At 50.3% G+C, this 22,947-nt stretch overlaps 5 protein-coding genes across 5 annotated transcripts; all 5 read right to left on the bottom strand.

Moving 5' to 3' along the window:
- Positions 1–959: 959 nt before the first annotated feature.
- On the bottom strand, positions 960–3,165 carry ETH_00000425 (uncharacterized protein; the record flags this gene model as incomplete). The annotated part of the gene is made up of 7 exons (XM_013380753.1): positions 960–1,040; positions 1,226–1,292; positions 1,816–1,889; positions 2,000–2,054; positions 2,163–2,404; positions 2,513–2,698; positions 3,085–3,165. The coding sequence occupies 7 exons, from the start codon at positions 3,163–3,165 to the stop codon at positions 960–962; spliced, it is 786 nt and encodes a 261-aa protein (XP_013236207.1).
- Positions 3,166–6,232: 3,067 nt separating this feature from the next.
- On the bottom strand, positions 6,233–7,409 carry ETH_00000420 (uncharacterized protein; the record flags this gene model as incomplete). The annotated part of the gene is made up of 2 exons (XM_013380752.1): positions 6,233–6,970; positions 7,125–7,409. 2 exons carry the CDS (start codon positions 7,407–7,409, stop codon positions 6,233–6,235), a joined length of 1,023 nt encoding a protein of 340 aa, XP_013236206.1.
- A 3,549-nt stretch (positions 7,410–10,958) lies between these two features.
- ETH_00000415 (histone-lysine N-methyltransferase, putative) lies at positions 10,959–12,542 on the bottom strand (the record flags this gene model as incomplete). The annotated part of the gene is made up of 2 exons (XM_013380751.1): positions 10,959–12,164; positions 12,390–12,542. 2 exons carry the CDS (start codon positions 12,540–12,542, stop codon positions 10,959–10,961), a joined length of 1,359 nt encoding a protein of 452 aa, XP_013236205.1.
- Positions 12,543–13,147: 605 nt separating this feature from the next.
- Positions 13,148–15,568, bottom strand: ETH_00000410 (uncharacterized protein; the record flags this gene model as incomplete). Its single annotated transcript, XM_013380750.1, has 6 exons — positions 13,148–13,605; positions 13,751–13,994; positions 14,138–14,277; positions 14,698–14,813; positions 15,035–15,228; positions 15,374–15,568. 6 exons carry the CDS (start codon positions 15,566–15,568, stop codon positions 13,148–13,150), a joined length of 1,347 nt encoding a protein of 448 aa, XP_013236204.1.
- A 116-nt stretch (positions 15,569–15,684) lies between these two features.
- ETH_00000405 (uncharacterized protein) lies at positions 15,685–17,553 on the bottom strand (the record flags this gene model as incomplete). The annotated part of the gene is made up of 1 exon (XM_013380749.1): positions 15,685–17,553. The coding sequence occupies one exon, from the start codon at positions 17,551–17,553 to the stop codon at positions 15,685–15,687; it is 1,869 nt and encodes a 622-aa protein (XP_013236203.1).
- Positions 17,554–22,947: the final 5,394 nt, after the last annotated feature.

Here is a 22,947-nt window from a genome sequence, read left to right as displayed (position 1 = left end):
GCTCTAAGCCCGGCACGCGTTCCTTATTGGCCTATAAACGATCCCACGCTTTGAGACTTTTGCGCCTCAGTAATAGGAAGAGCCGGCATTGAAGGGTCAGAAAGCTGCATAGCTATGAACGTCTAGCTGCAGCAAGCAAGTTATTCCTTGGGCAGCTTTTCCGATACCTCTAGCTGGGAAATTCCCAGGCACAATGCACAATGGAAAACTAGGCCATGCTTCCTCAGTTTATATTCGCACTTGCGACTGGATTTCACAGTTCAGCAATTATGCAAGTCTTCAGTTGCGCACGGCGCACACCTCATAGCCACGATTCTACCATACTACTTCCAGTCAAACCGCTAACGGGGAAACGTCATAGCTTGGAACGACAATGAAATGCCAGTGCCGGCTGTTGTCCATTGAATCCGTGAGACTCTGACACCGCAGCTCCGCGGAATCAGTGGCTTTACGCATCACAAAAAAAAGAGGCCTGATTTTTTGTATCGGCTCCAAATCACTATATTTCATCAGCGTCCACAGCTTCTGCTGCTTTATTCAAACCCAAAGGGTCCGCTGGTTCTGTTGGCGCAATATGCTGCAATGCTTCAACGACGGCGGCAGCTGTTTGGGCTGCCGTAACGTGCTCTGCTAAGCAGGCTGCTGAAAAGCAGGAAGGTGCACCTGTCAAGCGCCATCCTCTACAGCTAATGTCAAGCAAGCTGTCGTCAGCTTTCATGACAGCGCAACAGAAATCATCAGGGAAGCCCTCGAATTGAGGCACTGTAGGGCCAGCATTGCTTGTAGAGCACGACAGACGGTACATCTGCTTCCCCCTTTTGTCCAGAAGCCTCCAATTTGGGGATTGCTGCGTGATAATGATAGGACAAAAATTGGAGCATCTCATAGACTAACCATGCAGGCGATTTCTGCGGAATAGGACCTGGCAGGACCGATTTTGCGTCGACGCTTAAGGTTACTCAGAAATGCAGGATGGCACTTGCCTGACGTTTTATCCAGTCGAAATCCTTCACATCCCTCCACGCGTTACTATGTGGCAGCTGCGGCCACAAACAAAGCACTGCACTGTGGAGTGAGGCACACCAAGTATGAAAACTACAGACGAGAAACTTGGAAAGCAGCCGCTTCAAGAGCATTCTATAGAAAACCTCCTGCACCGCCAGAACAAGCAAGCTCAGATAAAGCATGCAGTACATTTTGCCTCAAGGTGCATTGAACCCCCTACAGTTTGTATATTGATGCCCTCCATAAGCATAAAGAAAATGGACGGGGCAAAAACCGCTCCAGTGGTTCTGAACGCAAAAAAAGTCAGACGCGCAGTACTTCTAGAAACAAGCTGTGAAGCTGTGCTTTTCGTGTCGATCCTACCCTTCAATGATTGGCGAAGATGCTGTGTTCAGGAAGAAGCTGACGTCCTGACAGTAGTGCACGCGTAGCTGCAAATGCGCACATAGATGAGAGCACAAACTAAAGCAGCTGAAGCTGTAAAAAGAGCTCAACTTAACTGTGCCCAGCAAAACGATGTGAGGCTTTCAGTTGCCTTGACTACTGGAAATGCGATCACTTGCTGTGAATGGACCGCGAAAATGCACTTGCTGCAACCTTCTATCCACGAGGCACTGTTGACTTGAAGTAGCCTGCGGCAGGCATGAACAGAAAGATTTACTGCGTGTGCAATTTCCCAGCTCAAAACAATTCGTCATCCATGTGCAGTGCAGTGGTACAGTTAATTCGCATTTCTCATCTCCTTTTCTTCACATGGCTCAAATGGAACGCGGTGCCAGCACCGATCTAAGCTGGGGCGCCTTGCCTTACAAAACAGCGGAGTCGCGGATATTTTGAAGCCTGGCACAAGGTACTCGATCAACGATGTACACCGTACAGCCGTCCTGCAAATAAAGTACTCATCATGGGTATCCGCATTCTTGAGAAGACACGAGAGCTCCAAGGTACGGAAAAGTGCTAAGTGACGGACTGACAAAAAGAAGAAACTTCATACCAGATTTTTGAGCCAAACTTCTCGTCCACCTGCCACCCCGGGCGCAACCAGGATCCTAGAATAACGACACACAAGTTCTCAAGGAGACACAGGCCATCTCACCTGTATGCTTAGACGTGCAATTCGCTTTGCTAGTTTATGTGCAGGCTAGTGAATGACTCACACACGACTGGTGAGATTCGAAATGCTCAGAACATCGCACGGGGTATTCGTTGTGTCTTGAGCGTTGCGGCCTGCAGTGTTTTCCGCAGGACAGTCAGTCTTTATCTCTGTTGCCTCGCTCCGGACGGCAATTTTCTGAACTGCTTCAGAATCAACGCGAGCCCCACGTTTGAAACTAAAAGGCCGAGATAAAGAAATCTGCTGGCGACGGGCTGCCAGCGACTCCGCAGCCCGCGAGAGGATCTGAGTCGATAAAAACTGGATATGAGCAAAGCATTGTATGTGCTCTGAATGCGCTTGTTGTCAGGCGGAGATAAATATAAAGACACCACGATAAGAGGCAGCTCGTACCCTCTGTTGTTGAGCGACGAGAGCTTCGGGAACCTCCTCGGAGATCTGGAGAAGGCGAACTTCTTCCTTAAGTGCACAGATGTGGTCAAGAAGCTCCGATGAGTCCGAGGCATTACCACCGCCGGAGAGAAGCGTCGCAACCTTTCGCTCGGTCTCTGCAGTCAGCAGAATAGCAGGATGGCAACCCTACGATAAACAATGACAAGCAGAGGCAGACAGCACTGGTAAACTTCCAACTGCACAATAAAAATACCAACATGGATGCGGCACCACCAGAAGGCTGCTGAACAGCCGGCTAGCTGGTCAGCAGCTTCCCATCGTAAGGAGCTTATCCATTATCATCCCAATAAAAAGGAAGCATACGGATTTCTGTTTCAGACATTAAACCGCTTGTGATGGCACCACTGTGCACACAGAGTACGGACGCATAATTGACTTCGAAGACTGCTGGAAAATCTATGGTTTATCTGACAGGACCCAGACAGATATACAGACGTGCCTAGCCTAGCATGGAGCAATGTCGGCCCAAAAAGCCGCAGTAGCACGGGGATTTTGTTACTTTTAAATAGTACATGGAGCAAAAAATGAGTGGTTAGGGAAATGCGCTGCTGTTCGTGGGTAGCTTTTTCGCGAGACATGGTAACGCTGTCCATCAGAAATTGGGGAGCCGCAGCTGTGTGGATACGTAAGGAAATTCATGTTACCTCTTACGCACGCTTCAAGCACTGCTGCTTTCTCTCCAGCACTTTGTTTCATTTTCAGGCATAGTGGAGCTGCTGTGTTTTCCAGCGAAGTGCCGAGTCAAAGTAGTCCACTATACGCCCTGCCTGCCGCAGTAAGACGTTAGAAGCTTGTTGTTTCTTCGCGCAAATCCTACTTCCTTCTTTCTAAAAATAAATTGGTTTTTTTCTTGTTTTTTTTTCTAACGTGTGGCTCAAACGGAGTACGGATAAAAGGTTTGCATGCTTTAGCCCCTTCAGTGGTGGCTGGGGGGCTGGCTCTCCAGGGAGCCCTTGTAAACCGCCTGCTGTACTTAGGTTTCGCTCCTCATATAGCTGAGATACTTGAAAATTGCGTTGGTGCGCAAGAACTTATAATATAGAAGCACGTGATGTGTGATTGTAGATTGATGTGCAGTGCTTGACCTCTGGGGAACGTGCTTGGTCAGGCAATAGCTGCTGGTGGCTCTCAGCCGGCTCCTCGCATAATTAGCAATAACTCAGGCTGGGACTGGCCGGCAGATGCACAAAACCGACAGTTATCAAGACACAGAGCTCAGGTTACGGCGCAATAGCGCAGTGCACGATAGTGGTTCAGCAAAACACCGCGTGAGGTCCGGAGGCGGCAACCACGCATGCAAAGACAACGAGATCCAATCAGCGGTCCCAGGTTGGCACACATGAACGTAACTCGGCGTTTCTGCGCAGTTATCTCCACAATTGTTGTCTCCTTGTTATGGCCATACGCCAAGCAAATAACGAGAACCCGGAGCCGATATAAGTTGGGCATCAGTAACCTCGTGAAAACCCCGCTCGCAAAGAGCATAGAGTTCGTTATGTTGCCGAACCTGGATATGCTGTTACACTGCAGCTTGCAGGACAGGATAGGGGCAGCAGTCGTGGGGCAGTGCTCGAGGGATGTCAAGCATTTCGCAGGGCAGTCGGCTGCAGCAGGTGTTGCTGCATAGCGAAAAGAAACTACTGCAGCTTCAAAGCAAAGACTCCAATGAGCTAAAAGGGCTGACGAATTTGGTGGTGAAGCTGTATATCCCTAATTTGCAGGCCAAAATAGCAGAAAACGCCACTAACAATGGCGACACTAAACGATAGCATCCAGTCCTGGGAAGCAAGGCGCATATAATTAGCTAGCGCGAATCAGTCTGGATGTTTCGCGCAACTTCCTGCTAGACGGAAGCCTTTGGTGCTAAGGATGAAACAGTCTGTGCCAAGGCCTCTGCTGCCTGGGTTGCCGTTGCTCTCGTTCCCGCAGCAGCCCAACTATGCGGCAAACAACCCTCACGCAGCAGCGGCTAGGCGTTCAAGGAACGCGAGTAAAGTTCTTCACCGTGTATGGCATTATTTGCTTCCGTGGATACCTCTGCATCGGCTAGTGCCTTATTGTTCCTCAGTTCTGCACCTATGTTCATTGCTTGCAACTCTGCTCCAAATCCTGCAGCGGCTGCTCCAGCGGAGACTGCGTTCCTTCTAGCACTGTTCTGCTGATCTAATTACTTCTGTCTGGGTCATTTCTGTATGGTGGAGCTTGTGCTGCTGCTCATTTTGATGCGTTTTGTCCCGACGGTGGCAGTGAAAGTGGCAGTGAGGGTGCATAATCAGTGAAATCAACTGCACAGGAGGCACCAAAAGCACCTCAAGATTAAGAGGGGGAAGGCTTAGGTATTGCTTCCTGGTGCCTTCTGTTTCCGTCCTTGATCTTGCGGCATGGCCAAGCGGTTGGTGAGGTGCCTCCATTCCTTTCAAATGCAAGGAACATGTGCCTCAACAGCGAAGCCAAATTAGCACAGAAAAGCAACTAGCCTGCTGCTGGAAAGGAAATGCCCCGTTACAATGCCTGCCCAGAAGAGAACGGAGCTGCGCATTAACAGAAGAGGCTGTGAATGCAATGCGAATGCGAAAGGCACGCTGGCTCGTGTCCTCTACATGAGTTGCCCTTGTATGTTGAAAGCGGCCGCGTTTGTCGATGCAGCTGAGCGGCCCAATAGCAGCTCAGTGCACAGGCTGGTTGCCCAAACAGCCTGCGGAGCAGCAGCCTCGCTAGTCCGTGTTGCAGCCACCCGTAATGCTTTTCGCAGCAGTCTCAGAGACTTTATTGTCGTTGAGGATGTAATCTGGAGCAAACAAAACACAGAACGGCAAGCAGAAGCTGCGGACCGCAACCGCGCAGTTGAGTGCTGCGCTGAGATGCACATAAGCAGAGAGACGGAAAAGCAACCAGTGAATTGAAAACCTCAACAGCGTAGGGGCATGCAAACAGAGACACGGATGAGTTGTAAGCGGCACAATGAGCACAGAGAAAAATATGCCGCATACTTTTTAACATTTGTGTGCCGAAGAGCGCAGAGGGTGAGCTTCGTTTTGGATCTTGCGCCAGGGCCGTCTGTGCTGCTGCAGCTACTGCTGTTGCACCTTTGTCGCGGCTGCTGTAGTTTCTGTGTTTCTTGTTATAGTGCTTCCGTGTGTTCCTTGTTCACCTTCCTGTCCAGTTACATAAAATGTTGCCTTTACTGCCTTTCTACGCCGAAATTCCCCTTAACTGTGGGCCTTCGTTTTTACCTTTCAGCTTTAGCAGAAGCGTTTTTCCATATCTGCATGGGGCGAGTGAACAGACCATCTCTGCCTTCACACAATCTCTTTCGTTTGCCTCAGCGCTGTCATTTCTGCGACTACATGTTGGCCTGTCACGCTGACGCGGAGAGTGCATCATTCGCCGGTTCCAGCTGCGTCTGCGTGGATTCCTCTGTCTCTCTTCTGTGGCTACTGCTATGTCCATTTCTGCCTTACTCTCTCAGCCACTTTTGCTCTCCCCTCTTGCTTCCACTCTATTCATCTTCACAAAAATCCATTACAATTCATGGAATAGATTAAATCGGCGCCCTTTCGAGCTACTGCCCTTTGACCCAGTCAGAAGGCTAGGGAGCTGCCCGGCCAGCTGGCTCGCTGCATAGCTGGTCAAAAAATAGCAATAAAATCTCTGCATCACCTAGCCAGGAGTGAATAAAATAAACGATACCATTGCAAGAGTTATCGCCACGGCAATGGCTAGCTGTATTAAGGGCATTAGAGTGGCAAAAAATGAGAAGCGCAGGAGTTTCTTAGCTGTTTGCAGGCCCTGCAGCTGTTTCCGCTGTAGCGCTTCTTGGGTTGCCGCCGTTCGCTGCAGCAACTCATTGTCTTTCTGCAGCCGCTGTCTGAATCTCAGGGCTCCCTGCTTCATTTCATTCGCCGTCCCCAGGAGCACTTCCTCTAATCGAGGGTCATTGACTCCGGCTGCTGATGGAGCCTTTGTTCTGCGCTGCAGCAACGCTTCCCGATTTTTCTGTTCCTCTACCAAAGCATGGCGCTGGGACTCTGACACATCTTTCTGTTGCTGCACACTGACTGCTGCTTCTGCAGGGACGGCCAATGGTTCGTCATCGCTCTGTGCCTCTTTCGCCCATGCTTCAAGATCCGCTAGGACTAGATCCACTATCGTTTGATACAGCGGCTGCTGCTGTTGTTGTTGCTGCCAGTATATCCGTTTCTGTTTGAGTTGCAAATAGAGTGGCCATTCACTGCTGCTCTTTTCCTTTACAGTGGTGTAGCGTTGCTGTACTTCCTGGACAAAGGCCGTTATTGCTTCAGCTGCTGCTGCCACTGCTGACGCATCCTGCCGCTGCTCTCCTTGCAACTGCAGGTGATGCTGCAGCTTCTGTTTTAGCACATTCAGAGTCAGCACGTTCTGGGACACACAATACACAAGAAAATGCGAAAGCTACACTTCAGCTAGCCGCAGCGCCCTTAGCCTAAGATGCAGCAGCAAACTTGTCTGCTCTGGAGAAAAAGAAGAAGTTGCATTCGAAGCAGAAGCAGGAGCAAGGGATACAGCAGCTTACTTGCAAAAGGATCGCCCGAGAAACAGCTGTATGAAGATCAGACTCCACGGGCAGAGTATTTTCACTTTTGCGGTAGGTGCTGAAATCAGGGGTTACGGTAGAGCCCGTAGCGCAGTTGCGTTGAAGTTCTTGCAGCTGCTGGCGAGCGCGCCTTAGTAGCTGCAGCAGCTCGGCCTGTAGCGCTGGACAGAATGCTTCATCTTGCTGCAGCTGTAGTCTCGGCTGCCGCCTTGGTCGTGGCTGCTGTTGTAAGCCCACAGCTAGGTCGGGCTTCGGCGCGAACATATCTGCTACTGGGGATGCAATTATTGCTAGAACACAAGCAGAGAAAGAGGCGAACGCCCGAACAACATTTGTCGTTTCCGTAACGTGTCCGTGTACATCACGCCCTGTTGCAACCAACACTGCAGCTGCAGCCGTTGCAGCTGCAAGCGCCAAGCCGTCTGGTTACATGCCTTTTCGGTCTACGAAAATTCGAAACAAAATAAATTGAGAACGGCCGGTGCATGCAGCAGGGTTGCAGCAGTCGCAGCAGGTGCATGCTGCCCCCGCCTGCAAGATCTTTGCAGCGTCGCAGACAGCAGTGAAACCGGAGCGGGAGCACCAGAGGGACCAAGCACTATCACCACTGAACATTTTATCTCCTTTTTACACGCAACAGACAGCCAAAGAAGGCCAGCAGCAACAGCATATTGAAAAAGCGAGTGATCACGGCGGCAGCAACGGCAGACTAGCACGGTATTTGAAATGAGCGTGAGCACTAGCGGCTACAAGGACCAGAAGGACTGTTTAACTGAGCGTCATAAGTTTGGAAGATGCTTTTGCAACTTGGGACAGCGGATCTCTGGAAAAGTAGCACCAGCAGGACAGTCGGCGGCGCCCCTGTGTACTAGCTTCCTAAGAGAGCCTCAAAATACTCGCTAAACAGCAGCGCGACCGGATTCCAAAGTAGCTCCAGCTCTAGCTGCAGTTACACACAGCAACCGCAAGACAAGCAGGGAGCTGATGCAGGAGGAGCTGGAACAGCAGCAGTTGCAATCACAGCAAGAGCTTGGCGCTCCAGGGCGTCGCTTGAGCAGAGCATGATGCCCCAGTTTGGGAGCAAGCAACAGCAGCCATGGGGCAGGTAAACTAGTTATGAATGCCAAAAGAAACAGTAGAAACGGCGTCTGTGGCAACACAAGAGACACCAGTGTCGGAGGAGCAGCCGTGAGAGCAGAAACAATAATTTTGGCATCAGCGTCGGCGACAAGCAACGGGATGGGATATCGTTGTTGGAAGCAGCAAGAAACAGCGAAAACTAGCGGATGCCTACAATGAGTCGGCGGCGATGCTACTGTGATTGCTCAGGCAGTTCCTTCAACTGCTTCCATTGCCTAGAATGCTCCCATGGCTGCTGCCCTTGCTGCAGCAGTCGCAGCACCCTTGCACGTGTTTGCAAAGTGCAGGAACCAGGGAGCAGCAACACCCGTGCGCATCTGAAAACTGGTGAAAATGTGGCTTGGTACATGCTCATTGGCATCGGAGGACTATTGAAGCAAACAGCCCTGTGGCAGCAGCAAAGCACCTCGAAGTGGGCGAGGTGCAAACCCTCAAGTTTGTGAGTTCGTAGCTGATATAAGTTCGATGCAATTGCCCTCTGTAGCGGCACACCTTTGCATGCATATATTCCGGATAAGACATCACGCGACGGGCTCTGGCGACGGGACCTACATTGCAGGTCCGAATAGACAGAGCAACGCTAGGCAGTGGAGAGTTAAAGATCTTGTTGTTCGTGGCTTGTGCCTTATAGGCGCCAGTACGCCGAGTGGGTACCAGCACGAGTGGCACACGAACGTCTCTGCCTCGATTAAACCCGTCTGATTTCAGTAAGCCCGAAACTCTCTGGCTTCTTCGACTGTGTACGAAATTCTTCTTGGCATAGGTGGCGCCGACAACTGTAGCATCGCGAGCAGAAAGTGCAGCATTAGACGCTGGAGGGCCAGCAGCAAAATTGCAAACAGCAATCGCCTTGTGCCTACTTCTCCAGCTATAACAAAGTGTAAAACCTCGGCATTTTCGCAGCATCGTTTGATATGGTGGCGAAAGATATGGTGGTGGAAGATGGAACGAGAAAAGTGAAGCTTACAGCATCCAGCGACGCAGCCATAGTGATGTTAAAACCAGAGCATGGGGATTAAAAAATGGCGCTGAGGGCACCGCTCAGGATTCAAGGGGCCGTGAATGAGATGCTTTTCTTCGAGGTTTTGTCAGCTGATACTTCTCGAGGCTTTGTAAGCAATTTTGTTGATGATGGGGAGAAATCGTGGTGGCACGGTTCCCGGTGCATTGCGATAGTACTTGAAGGCTGAGATTAGGTGCCCCCGAACGCGCAACAGAAAAGAACGCAAGTCGCTGACCGAGGGGCCAGAGGAGTGGCAGCAGAAACGCTCTCCATTGCAGCAGTTGCACAGGGACCTCAAGCAGCAGGACAACTAAGGAACTTTAGTAACAGCTGGAGTAAAACCAAACAGCAGCGGCAGGTGCCACATTGTCAGTGGGAGACCTGGCGTCGAATCATCTTGAGATATGGATGACGACCTCATCCTCCAGTATGCGTAACAGCTGGAGCGGCAGCCGCATAAATAATGTCAAACGAGCTATGGAAGCTACATGCCGGAAACAGCAGCAACAGTACGCAGCACATGTGGTCGCAGCCAGCTGCACTCAAAGCGCACAAAACACGAGGAGTACAATGCAGGAGCCAAAACAGCAGCACGGCCTGCCTTTCAAGAGGCTCTAGTTAAGCCCCCCCTTCTTTGCCAATCGTCGCGAGCCAAGTAGAAGGGCGCTTGGAAGAATCACAAGGCACTTTGCGAAGCCAGGCAAAAATCACTCTACGCCCTAAGCAGTAAGCCCTAAGCATCGAAGAGAAACCCCGGGTGTAAATATGAAGACCAAGCCGCATACATCACGCTTGTGGCACGAAGATGACCTTAAAACATGCTGTTCTTGTTGTTTCTGAGGCTTTAGGCGCTGATGGCACGTTTTAAGGCCTGCAACTTGGCCGCCTTCATTTGCTGTCTGCTCTGCTGTCGATTTTTCTGGAGTGGAACTGCGCCGCTGCTGCGGTTGCTCCGTTCGGCTCTTGAGGAGCCGGGACGTTCGCGGGAGGGAAGCCGTTCTACCGACAATAGCAAAGCAGGACCAGCAGCCTGATGCGCTGCAAACATGCAGGGACTTCGAGGCGCTCCCACTTAGCAGCGCTTCTGTTTCGTATTAGAGGCATGATGAGACTTATCGCAGCGCCCGCAGGCGAAAACGGTCTCATGGTTAATGTAACGACACAAGCACTACTGGGAATCAGCACATTGGGGAAAGGTGCACTGGCCATTGAAGCAGAAGCAGGAGCCCGCACCATCAAGTGCGGTTTATTTTAGCAGCAGCTACGGCGCTCTACTTGGCGACAGCTGCGGTACTTCAATTTTGACCGCTATTTCCGCGCACTATGTCTCGTATTTACGTCGCGCTAACACCGCCTCAGCTGTTGCTCATGCTGGGCTGCTAAGCAGCTGCAGCTACAGCACAGCACTGTATGAATATATTTCGCATTTACTCATCTCTTGCGCCCACACTATACCGTTCAGGCAATGCTGGCCTGGACAGTATGGTCCCACCTGCGTGCAATTGAGGGTGTACGGTCAAGAAAGTCTTTTTTCTGAGTCATTGGTCTTTTAGAACCCTCACAAATACCAGCAGCAGCTGCAGCTGCTGTCGCAGCAACAAAAGATATGAATGTTTAGAAAGGAGGCATCTCTATCGTTCTGAGGAGTACTTATATTTGCATTTGCGTGTCTATAGACCTTGGGCGCAGTGGGCGCAGCTGCAGTCAAAGCCAAACTCCTCTAATCTCTGTCTCCGTGCTTTTCTTTCTAAGAAGGTAAGGTCTTTAATATACGAGATGCAGAGTTCTTCTCCTTGTTGAACGTTTCTGGAGGTCCTGAGCAACATCTGGCTTCCACTTGGAGTGTGGGCACACTCTATTTCCATATTCGGGCTGCAACTATGGTTCACTCGGGCAACTGAACAGAAGAACGCCGTTCGCTTCACAGCGGGAAACTCGCGACCTTCACCTACTGGCGGGGGACAGAGCTTAGACAGTTGCTGCTGCATGTACACCTGACGCAGCCTATGCAGCTGCGTACCTGCTGCTTCCGCTCCTGCTGGTGCGCCTGCGGCGCAGGCTGATAACTCTGATGTGTTCTGGGTGTCCCTATCTGCTTCTTCGTCGTTGTATGTGTCCCCTTCGTTTTGCTCGCCAAAGACAGCAGCCAAAACTGTCTCTTTCTCCACAAGCAACAACCGGAGATCTTTTGAGTTCTTGCCAGAGGGCAGCATCGAACAAAAGCAGAAAAATGAATTAAGAGGGTTGGGCGTGTCGAGATCTGAGTTACAGCGCTCGAAAAGGGAGAGAAGCTTCGAAACAAGGGACGGTGATACTAGATGCGCATACACCCCAGACGCCTCCTGCAGACCCAACAGCAGTAACGCAGCCCCTCTTTCCACAATCTCCGCGCGGCTGAGTTCTCGTTCCCCTGTGGCCTCATCATCTGTTTCTTCTTCGGTCGCTGGAGGTCGATGCTCAAAATCTGTATTGGCCTTCTCTTCTTGCCACAGCTCGTGCTGGTGTTCTAGCAACAACCGTAGCAGCTGCATGGCACCTGTAACGACGTCAGCATCATTTACCCCTAATCCTGGTGCAATTGTAGAATTGCAAGCTGCAGCTGCTGCTGTTGCTGCTGAAACAATTGCTGCAGCAACCAGAAGGAGGTTCTCACAATGCTCTACTGCGAAGCGCTTGAATGCCACAAGGGCATCCCCTTCATTCATCCTCCCCACACAAAGTTGATGATGTATGAAGTCGCTCTGTAGGCATTTCGCAGAACAAAAGGCCTCTCCGCAGCCTCCAGGGCAAGGTATCATTTCCTTTTGCACATTCCGTTGCTGACACTCGTGTTGCTCTTGCAGCTGCAGCAGCGAATCCCTGTTAATATTTGAGGCCTGCAGATGATGTAAGGAATCGGGAACAGCGGAAAAGAAGTGCAGCAACTGGGACAACGGGTCGCCAAGTGGAGCGCCGCAGCAGCAACAGGCCTTCACGAGACACTTATTAAAACTGTGTTGCAAGAAGAGCAGCGGGGCTTCAGCGTACACTACAAATCCAGCAGGTAAATCGCGGAGAGCCACAAATCCGAAACCTCTGTCCTCGCCATTGCATCCCCTTACCCGGGTCACCGCAAACGCGCGACCTTGGTGGTGGAGCTCCTGCAACTGCTGTTCATCCAACACTGGCCGCAGTGCCGGTTGCTGCAACAAAACTGAAAACTTTAGATTCTGCTCCTGCTGCTGCTGCTGCGGGGAAGACAGTTGAAGGGACATGTTCGTCAAATCGGGTGCGTGGTCTTGCGTTAGTTTACAGCTCAGTCAGCGTTGTCCGCAACGTCGCACAACTAACACAGGCGAAACAAAATTTACTGTATTAGCACTTAAGGATCTGGCTTTTGCGCAGAAAGTGAAGGGCGTAACGTTGAAGGTTTAGCGTAAATGTCCGAAGGCCTATGGTTCAGTGCTGCCACACCAGGGGGGGGCCCCACATCACTTGCGCCCAGGAGGAAACCAGATACAAAAAGGGCCCTATTCCATAAATGCACGATTGTAAACTTCAACTACTCACATTAAGTTCTGCGATAGTGCCAGCTGTGCCTTCGTCAGGTCCACAGATGGCGTCGATCAGTTTTCCACCAGGCCCCTTGTGGGCTACTTCGTCCTAAGTGTATGTACTATAGAGATCTCATTATACCATATATCACAGCTATCGACAGCAAAAGCTTCATATGTCGTAGTTCTAAGTGCGAAATTCCACTGAGCATGCACGAGCCGGCTGCCTCATATTCCACGTTGAAACCATAGCTCTAGAGTGCTGCCAACGGGTTCCAAGAATTAATGCCATTCGCAGTTTAGGTTTACGGGCCTGTGGAGGGCAATTAATGCTTTGGAACTGGTACTTCGCTGAGTGTTGGCAAAGCCGGGAGTCTAACGCGTCTACCATGCTTTCTGCTCACGTCGGCGGGCAGTTCAGGCGGTGGCGCAGCAGCACCAGTGGCCGCAATAGTCGCCTTTGCTGCCGCGGCGGCGGCTGCGGCAGCGGCAGCAGCAGCTGGTGATGCTGCTGCTGGCTGTGGAACTTCCACGGTTGGATTGGAGATAGTGAAGCTTTCTCTTTGCGCGAGATTCCTACTGAAGCTTCGCTTCCTCGTTTCCCGTACAAAGTTGACGCAGTCTTCAGAACTAGATTCAAACCCGGGGTCTCCGTGGAGGCCTCCCAATGCCCCGCCTGATGGTTCACTGAAGGCGGTCGAAGCTCCAGGAGCAGTAGCCGCAGCAGTGGCAACAGAAGAACGAGATCCACAAGGGGGAGACTGACGGGCGCAAGCAACTCTTGCTGCAAACAAAAGTATCCCGACATACAGTAGAAAATTTTGTGGCTCAAGCACGTACAAATGCTCAGGGCCGAGGTGTTTACTGCCACACATTTATACAGGTTGCTGCCGGCCCTGCTGCAAATTGTTTCAGCAAGTGAGCTTTACTTTGCCTCTTCGTCTCATCCTGTAATTCGTGCAGCACGCTGTCGACTTTCTCTATGAAAGCCTGCAGTCGCAGCAACTGCTGCTGGGCCACATAGTACTCCAAGGCTTGCTGCCTTTGCATCCGTAAAATTTTCCCTGCTGCAGACTGTCGCGATACTGCGGCTGCTGCGGCTGCTGCGGCTGCTGCTGCCTTATCAAGACCCGCGGTGTAGCATCGGAAGACGAACCGACTATGGGTGTATTTCTGCACGCAGCAAAATGCTAGAAGTAGCTGTTAAGTATGATTTATACACTTAAAGTGCTTGCTTCCCTGAGGGAGGAGGCGCATGTAGTCCCAACAGCTTCAAGACCAAGAACCGGACCTTAACAGATTTGTGTTAGTTTTACATGGAAGATGACATGGGCTTTCTGACAGAGCAGACCTAAAGCCCCTGCAGCACTTCGATGCTTGCCGTTGACTTCTTCTGTGGAGGCCTCCAGTCTGTCAGCGGTCGTTTGGATCTCTTCCAGTTCTTTAAAAATGTTTCCTTAATAGCACGGCAATCACACTGAAGCTTAATGATTCAAGGTCGAGAAGTCAGAGTTCCAAGGCATGAGCACCTGCTTCAATGACTACAGAAATTGAAGGGCTCCAAACATTGAAGTTATTCACAATGTTCGGGTTGTGGCGCTTCGGAACATATTGGGATTTAGCATTAGGGCTTTACCAAGTGTTGCGAGATAAGCCTCCTCTTTTCCTCTCGTTTCTTTTGTGAAGCTGGAAAAGGCAGCGCGGCGCTTCTCAATTTGCCCTAGCAATTTGAAACCCAGGAGTTTAATTCAGCCCCTTACAGCCAGTAGCGACAACGCCGGTACCTGCGCTGTGAATTGAATCACTACAGTTCACTTCAAAATGCTAGCTTTTTCTGACGGTGTAAAAGGGTCAAAGCTTTGGGGTAAAGGCTAACTGAGTATCTCTACATTTTGTTGCTGCAGCTCCTTCCTTGCATCCTTAAGGCAGCGCATCCGCCTGAGGAGAGCCAAGGGGTCTCCGTAAACACCACTAATCTGCCGCAAGAAAAGCCTGATCAAAATGCACAAGCATGAAGACCAAACAGGAGACCCCAAAACTACGCTCAGATTCTACGAGCAAAACGTAGAAACTTAAGTCACGTGCCGCAAGCTGTCTCGCTCAAGTCAGCCCATAGAATGCACGGCCCGGGGGCTTCCGTAGAAGCGTGTATGTCGGCCCTTAAGCCTTAATACTCGCTGTGGAGGCAACAAAAAAGATAGGACCAAGCTTACTTGTACGGCAGTAAGGTGGCAGCTTTCTGCTGCAGGTGCTCATCAGCTGCAGCTGCTGCTTCTAATGCTACCTGCAACTTCTCTACCGTTCGCCCTGCATCTTTGGCTCGGTGTCTGTAGAGACTTAGACTTCCTTTGCTCGCGTGCCCATTGATTACATTGCGGCGTAGACGCCGCCCACTGTTTCGCACGTGCTGCAGCAACAACAGCAGAGGCAGTTGCAGCGGCAGCCAGAACAACAGTACTAGCGACAGGCGAAGGCTAAGGAATCTCAGCTTTGTCTGAAGGCTAAAGGTTTACGCTTAAGGGCTTGGAATTCGGAAATCAGGACTTTGGCACCTCTTTAAAGGCCTCTCTCGCATCTACAAGGTTTGCACACCTTGCGGCTGCTGCTTTCACAACAGCAGTGAACTGCTCCAAGCTTTCGCTCTTGGAGCTAGCCAGCTGCCGCAGCTGCTGCCAACGGTCTGCCGCCAGGCAATAAGGTGCTGCTGCGACCTCGCAAAACAACGGCAACAACACTAATGACAGCATCCAGCGTAAAAGCAAAAGCAACGAAAAGCAGAACGAAACAAGCGACACGCAGCATAATTTAGGTGAAGCAAGCACAGCTGTGGTACTGGGTTTTCTGGCGATTTATGGCTAAGCATCTACAGCTTTAAGTTACCCTTTGACAGTTGCAGAAACTGACGGAAACCGTCGATCTGCGCATTGAGTTGGCTCATACGGAGCTGCTGCTGTTCGTATTTTTGTTGCTGCTGCTTCCGCCATTTTTGCCGTTCTGGCGACAGATTTCTGGGGCTGCCTGTCTGGTTGGTGCATATGCTGCTTAGAACAAGTGAACTCGGGCCCTCCAGCCAAGGAGGGAACTCATCATCAGCAGAAGCAGTTATGCAGGCACCAGCACTTGAAGGAAAGACCAAACTTTTCGATGCGGCAGTTGGTTCAAGACTGTCAGCAGGAGGCTGAGGAAGAGTGGCAGCATAGGCAGAAGCCAAACCAGGAGCACTGCCAGTTGTTGCCGCACCATCAGCTGAAGGATCGTCAGCAGGACCGCCAGAAGAAACCGCAGCAAGCGGATGAAAGCCTTCGTGAACTCGGGTACATGGCTGTGCGGTTGATGCATGTTCAAAATCCGGTGCGCCGCATGCCGTGCTGCTAAAAACGGCTGCGGCAGGACTCACGGGAGCTGTAGAACTCATAGCACCAAGTGCACTACCAGCAGCAAAGCCCGAAGAGCCGCCCGTGTCGTCGCAATCAGTAAGAAATGCATTTGCTGGATATACATGCTTTTGCTGCGGAGTTGTTGGCCGATTCATTTGCAGTTGCTGTTCCAAACGTTCGTGTTGTTTCTGCAGCTCTTGCCGATGGTTGACGCGTGAATGATTCCGTTGTGGTCCCTGATAAGGCTGGTGACTTTGCTGATGGCAGGCCTGCTCTGTCTCTCTCTGCTGTTGATTTTGCTGTTGTTCTTGATACTGTTGTTGCTGCTCCCCCCGTTCCTGAGGTTGCGACTGCCGCTCTCGTTGCTGTTGGTGTTGCTTTTGGTGCCCTTTTTGCTGGTTTCCCCGCTCGCACGCTGTTTCCTTCCTGCGCTGTGTCAATTCCAGCTGCTTCAGTTTCCTTTTCAATCTAAAGTAGAGCATCTGCATGGCATCCGTTGGCAGCCGTCGTTTGCTGCCACTCAATCTTTGTTTCCGTCTAAGCAACAGCTGCTGCTTCTGCCGAGGTAGTGATGGCTTCCTCTGCTGCACAGCACATTTTCCCTGAAGCAGCTTCAGCAGCTGAAACTGCTGTTGCTGCCTTAGTTTCTCTGGGTGCTTTTGTAGCTGCGGCAGCGGCTTCGTCATCCTGCTGAGGGCCGTCGGTGGCTTGCTACGCCGCCGTTGCACTTCAATTTTCCGCAGGAGCAGCTCGCCCGCTGCTATGCATGCTAGGTAGTACAGTAATTGTTGCTGCTTCTCTCTCACCCGCTCTTTAGCAGCAGCAAGGGCTGCGTTCAGTGCTACTGCAGCAGTAGACGTGCGTTGCTGTTGTAATGACCGGGGAGAGTGTCGAACTATCCCTGCTGTAGCGGTGGCTGCGGCTGCTGCTGCTGCAGATGGTAGCGGAGCAGGCTGCCCGGCTATTTGCAAAGCTCCCCATTGCTGCCGTGTTGCACGGTTGGGGCTGCTGGCTCTGGTGCTGCGAACTGCTGCCATTGATGCTACAGCTGCTGCGGCAGCTGCACTTCCAGTCATTTTGTCTGCTGCCGCTCTGTCTGGCAACATCAGCAGCGATGCCAGGGTTATTATCTCCTGGGCTTTGGAAGGAGAATCCTCCTTCTTCGAGTGATTTTCACCACCAAATATAACAGTGGAAGAAGGGACAGCAGTAGCAGAGGGTGCAGCAATATCAGGAAGTGTAGCGACACCCCAATCAGTTGGAGGAGAAGTAGCTGCAAGAGAAGATTCGGGTGCAGCAACATCCAATCGGTTGGGGGGAAGCTGCGAGGAAATGGCTTGTGATGCCTCCATCATGGTTTGGGTTGCTACTGCTGGTGCCTCTGTTGACCGGTAAAGCTGAATTGCGATCGCCAGCTGTCGTAGCTTCTTACATATATATGTACAGCCCAAAGCACACGCTTAATCGACGTCTACGTTTCTCTACTTCTCTCTGTCCCTTTATTTCGAAGGTTATGTTTGCGCTTGCCAACCTCTCATGTCTGTTTGTCTATTTCGTTTGTACTTTATCTTTCTAGTCGGGTCTGTCTACGTTTGTGTTTCTTCGCTTAAATCCTTCCCCTTGCCTCTCTGCTTTCTTTGTACGCTGTTTCTGTGCTTTGAGACTACGTGCCGAGACAGCACAAGTGCTGTAGCCACTTTGGTGTCGTTGCAGTTTCTCCTGCGCTGGCCGCTGCAAAAGCAATCGCTTGCGGGGTGTTTGCTGATGCAGATATCTCTATTCGCCTAGAAGAATCTGGCCCTAGGTTCTACTGGTTACGGTTGATAGATGCCGTGCACTACAGTGCACTGGAACACGTTGTCCGTGGGCCAGCTATCCGCTAGAAACTCTGGAAGCCCAACCCTAAGCCTTAGTCTGCGTGAATACTGGAGCAAGAAGGTGTTCAACATTAGGGGAACTTTTCACGGCTCTAAGCCCACGGGACCCACTTAGCGGGATACAATGGGAACGAACACCCGCATTCAGTAGAAAATGAACCGAAGGATACGGGTTGGGGGTCTGCGGAGCTTCTCCTAATTTTTTTGATGCATAAAAATGTGTGTTAATTTTGAATGACAGTGTGCGTGACGTCATCTGAGTTTTGTCTAACCGAACTGACTGAGAAAACACCCGGTCCCAGCCAAGGAGCCCGAACTGCATGCAACTCACCAGCACTAGGGTCACTCGTTGAATTAATGTTGGAAACTCCACTTACCCAGGTCTCCTGGCTAGCTCCCAGATTTCAAACCAATAAAAGCAACCACCTCAGTTTGAGCTTACAGGTACTATCACGTGCGTGAGAGTCTTTGGAGGAGTTTGCTGGACCTTCTCCAACAGCGGCTGCGGTGCTGATCAAAATTCAGGATAATGGTCCAACAGCGCATTTTCAAGTCTCTATGTTCTGGAAGCGTCTTGAAGCAGGAAAGAAGAACAAAAAACTTGAAGCTTCGGAATTCCACAACCGGGTTAGTAACTAAAAGAGTAGACGCAGCGATGGTGCACCCGAGTTGTTCAAGTATTTAACGACGCATGCTTGCCCTTTGATGCTCTTCCTTCCCCTGACATCTAGCGGATTCAATGTTTCCCTGAACACGCCGACAAGTCGTCAGCTACATATCAATAAACTCGAAACGTACGCCCATACCAGCAAGCACACAGAGTAGAGCCCACAACTCGGGCGTTCTATGAAGATTTCTCCTCTGTCAACGTATCGGTCGCGTGAAGTCTACCAATTTATCAAAAAGACCGTTTCGCTTCAAGCCGTCAAAACCATATTTTACAAAAGTCACTCTCCATGGTTCTTGTTTTGTTGGTCCGGTAAGGATGTGACGCGCACCGGTACCGGCGTTGTCGCCAGCCCCAATCTTAGGCTATTCGTAGACATTTTTAGTTTATTCGTGTTATTTTGCTAATGAGTTGCTTTTCTGTTGTACTATTAAGAAGTTACAGCGCTTATTCAGCGTCTAAATCTCTTAACCGCTGATGGGTTACCGGTTAGCTATCCTCTATAGGTGACCAGCAAGCCCTACCGTAGTGCCTGCGCGCTACAGCCCTGCTCCTGCTCACCATTGAGATTTTGCGTCTAGAAGCGTCGACGGCAGCAGTCGCGGCATCCGCAGCAGCAGCAGCAGCAACAGTTAAAGCAGTAGCTTCAGCAGCTGCTAGTTAACAGCAACCAAGAGCTCGAGGATGTGAATGTGGCTGTTCGACAGCTTGCTGCCAGGTGCACTGTTCCTGTTTGTATGTTGGCTCCGGCAGCAGTCCATGACAGCAGTTGCTTCTGCGGTAGACTGATGCAGCAGAGCAGCAGGAAGAGCAGCAGCTGCAGTTTCTACTACAGCACTACTGCCTACCACACTTGCACTTGAAATCCACAGCAGCCCTATGGTTGCTCATGGAGGATTGACGTCCTCTTCCAACTGCGCTGATTGTAGGTCGCAAATCTCTAGTAGTGACCCCACCTTGACTACGCATTGACCCATTTTGCCGTCTCTTCCACACTGGTGTCCTAGCCGCCCTTGGGCTGTCCAGAGGTGCTAGGTCGCCTACTTTTCTCCGGTCCTTGAATTTAACGGAAAAATTTTGCCAGGGTTTTGCACAGCTCGAGTGGCATGCTGTCTAATATATGCTGTCTACTAGCGAAGCTGCTTTCATCTCTATTCATGTTGATCCCAAGTGCTGGAGTCTAGTCCAATGCATGTGGTGGTCTCCATGTACGCTAATAATCTTGGTGGGCAGGCACTCAAAGGAGAGAAGTGCAAAAACACTCAAATATCCCCGGCTTCAAACGACCCAATGTGGTATGGACGCACCAGTGTCTTTTTCGGATCCAAGGCGCCAAATCACTTCCTTCGGAATATTCGTTGTTTCACGTCTCGAATAGCATTTGTCCAGGAATGAGCCGTTGACCTGATATCTACTAAGCTTATGCATGCACTCATGTTGTCTCCATTCGCGTGTCCGATCGGCTGCAAGGTCGTTGAATTTTGTTTCGCCACACTCATTTTTGCAAATATGTCCTGCAAATGCGCCGCGTCCCACTTCCACGGGCCTTGGTGTGGTCATATTACCCAGCAGGTTCTGTTGTTAGCCTTAGCGGAGTTACATTATGTGAATTTAGGCTCTTGTATTGGCTATCTGGTCTTAAGGGAGCCAGCGCCATCGTCAGCGTTGCTCGATTGGCCTCGTGCACTGAGCATTCTGCGATGTGTGGAATCCTACGCACCGGCCTCCAGCTCGTTGCGTGGGTACACAAAAGTCCCCCACTTACTTTGGTAGGCCTTTCAACCTTAAGAAACACTCGTATTGCATTTTCTGCATGCATGCGCGACTGGACAGGATGCCGTAGCAGCCCCCAAACGCGAGCTGACCGCAGTTTGGCTCTTACATAACGTCGAATTACTGATACATCCCGGTATCTACTCACTAAATGCAACAAAACCTGGATTAAAAGCAATAAATCGCCATCCTTAGTGGGGAAAGTTTGCTATTCCGTTCTCTGACTGTCCACATGCGCACTGGCGCCAACAGTAATACTGCAAGCCACAAATCCTGGGATAAGCTGCAGTGAAGCCAAAAACCAACCTCCTATGAAATTACGTTTCTTTGTTGGGTCACTCATGCATTAATCGTTTTTGTAGTGGACCATGTAACCTCTAAAGGCTGCTTAACTTCCGGCCACAAAAGCCTGGGATAAGCTGCAGTGAAACGCAGAACCAAACTCCCATGATACTGAATTTCTCTGTTTTTTTCTAGTCATACATTAATCGCTCGAGGATACTATATAACCTCTAGAGGTCGTTCACTGCCAGCCACTGAAACCAGGGACTAGCTGCAATGAATCCAGTAAGCAGCCTGCTAATTTTAATTGCGTAGTTTGATTAGTCAAACATTAATTGTTCTTGTATCGAGCTATACAGCACCTGAGGACGTTTTGTGCGGAACACATTGTTATGTTGCACATTGCATTTGGTTCCCTAGTGCACATCCCGTTAGTTGAGGTGATTAGACTAAGACATCTGCGAAAGAAGCTGATCATTGCCATTAACACTCAAGATATCTCGTCATCGTCTCAGACCATCATCGTCTCAGATTAGTACCTTGAAACTGCTTTCTTTAGACAAAAGTTTCCCACCAGGGAGTTCCAGGCAGCACTAGACCAGGGCAGGGCATGTCAAAATTATAGCCTCATTTCAGCAGCTGAAGCCACTGAGCTGGTAAGGCTAGTTGAAGGTAACCGAAAACTGAAATTCGAGTTTGTGAATGCTCATGCCGTGGACTCATGATGGTCTGCGCAAGTGTAGGGGCGGCCCTGCCTTCGTCGAGTTAGCAACGTTTCTGCGCCTTTTATTGCCCAGGGTTCACTAATCAAACATGAGCACGCCATTCCATAATATTCATTTACAGGTGAGATAATAATTAATACAGCACTACATTCAGCAGCCTGCAGACCTTGCCAAACTACTGAGCAAGCTGTGTGTGAATTGTAACTCGATCGTGTTCTCGCAGACTTACTGCTATCTCAACTCGACGGTATCGACTAATATTGTCAAGTTGTCCAAGGTTCTTACTGTCCATTACAACTCTAGACTACTAAAACTTTAGCCTAAAGCAACGCTGACTGTTTTAGTACCTCGGGAATGCGCAGCTGCTATGATGTCAACCCTTCATAGCTTTGGGTGGTCCGCAGCACACCATAGCAGGAATACGAGCCCCACGCTCACTGAAGTACAGCTTACAGAATGCACTGAAACGCATGAACAAATGAACAAAAAACAAAAACTAATTTCTTACACTGCCGCGTTTCACGTTTCGTTTTCGAAGATGCGCTACTGGCTCCTAATATCCTTCATCTGGTTCTTCGTCGGTGTTCGAGAACATGGGTTCTTCCAAGCAGGGGGTGCAGCCACTCTTACGGTTGGGGCCGAACTCCCTCATAGTGAATTATGTGTGCAAAACCGGAAAATTTTGACTGTCTTCAACAAGCTTCGCCAATCTGCTATTTCTTTTTTCCTCAATCTGGCCGTCATCTTCATCGGAGTGGCAGTGGCTTTTGTGCTTATGCAGTGCCACAGATACCTGAAAAATCACTGGACAAACGAAAATAGCTCCCCACGTGGGCGTCGAATGTCAGCTGAAGAAGAAAATAGTAGCTCAGTAAGTTAGTAATAAATTTCAAGGACCAGAGCAGGGGTTCTTCACCACATTTGCTGCGCCCCCTTCGCGCTACAATGTAGCATCCGGGGCCTCTTCTTGGATTTTTTGAGCTAATGGTGGCTGCCTTCTTTTCTTAGAAATAATTACGCCGGAAAAACGCCACGGGAAAACAAATGCATACATAAAGGAGAAAAACATCACTGTTACTTGCGTTGCTGTTGCATTAAAAGTTCTTGCTAGCCCCAACAGCTCCGAGGCTTACTTTTAAATATTCCTCTACAGCTAACATGGCACACACCGTAAAACGCGCCAGGTAGTCGCAAAGCAGACCACCGAGTAGCTCCTCAGGGTGCATGGTTTTTTACGTGCGCCGTTGACACCTATTAACAAGAGAGATTTTGGTTGGCTTTCTTCCTCCAGCTGCCCTTGTTCATGTAGTGTCTTTAGGTACTTTTGCACATGTATGAGTAGGCAACAACGAAAACGAAAGAGTGTGGAGGTTGCTGTCGAAATGACTGTCGCGAATTAAAATGGCTGTTCAACGAGATACTCAG

This window comes from Eimeria tenella, genomic scaffold, assembly GCF_000499545.2.
Source record: "Eimeria tenella Houghton genomic scaffold, Eth_scaff86, whole genome shotgun sequence".
Lineage (NCBI taxonomy): Eukaryota > Apicomplexa > Conoidasida > Eucoccidiorida > Eimeriidae > Eimeria > Eimeria tenella.
Note: the sequence above shows the minus strand (reverse complement) of the source record. Positions and strands in the feature narration are given on the sequence as shown.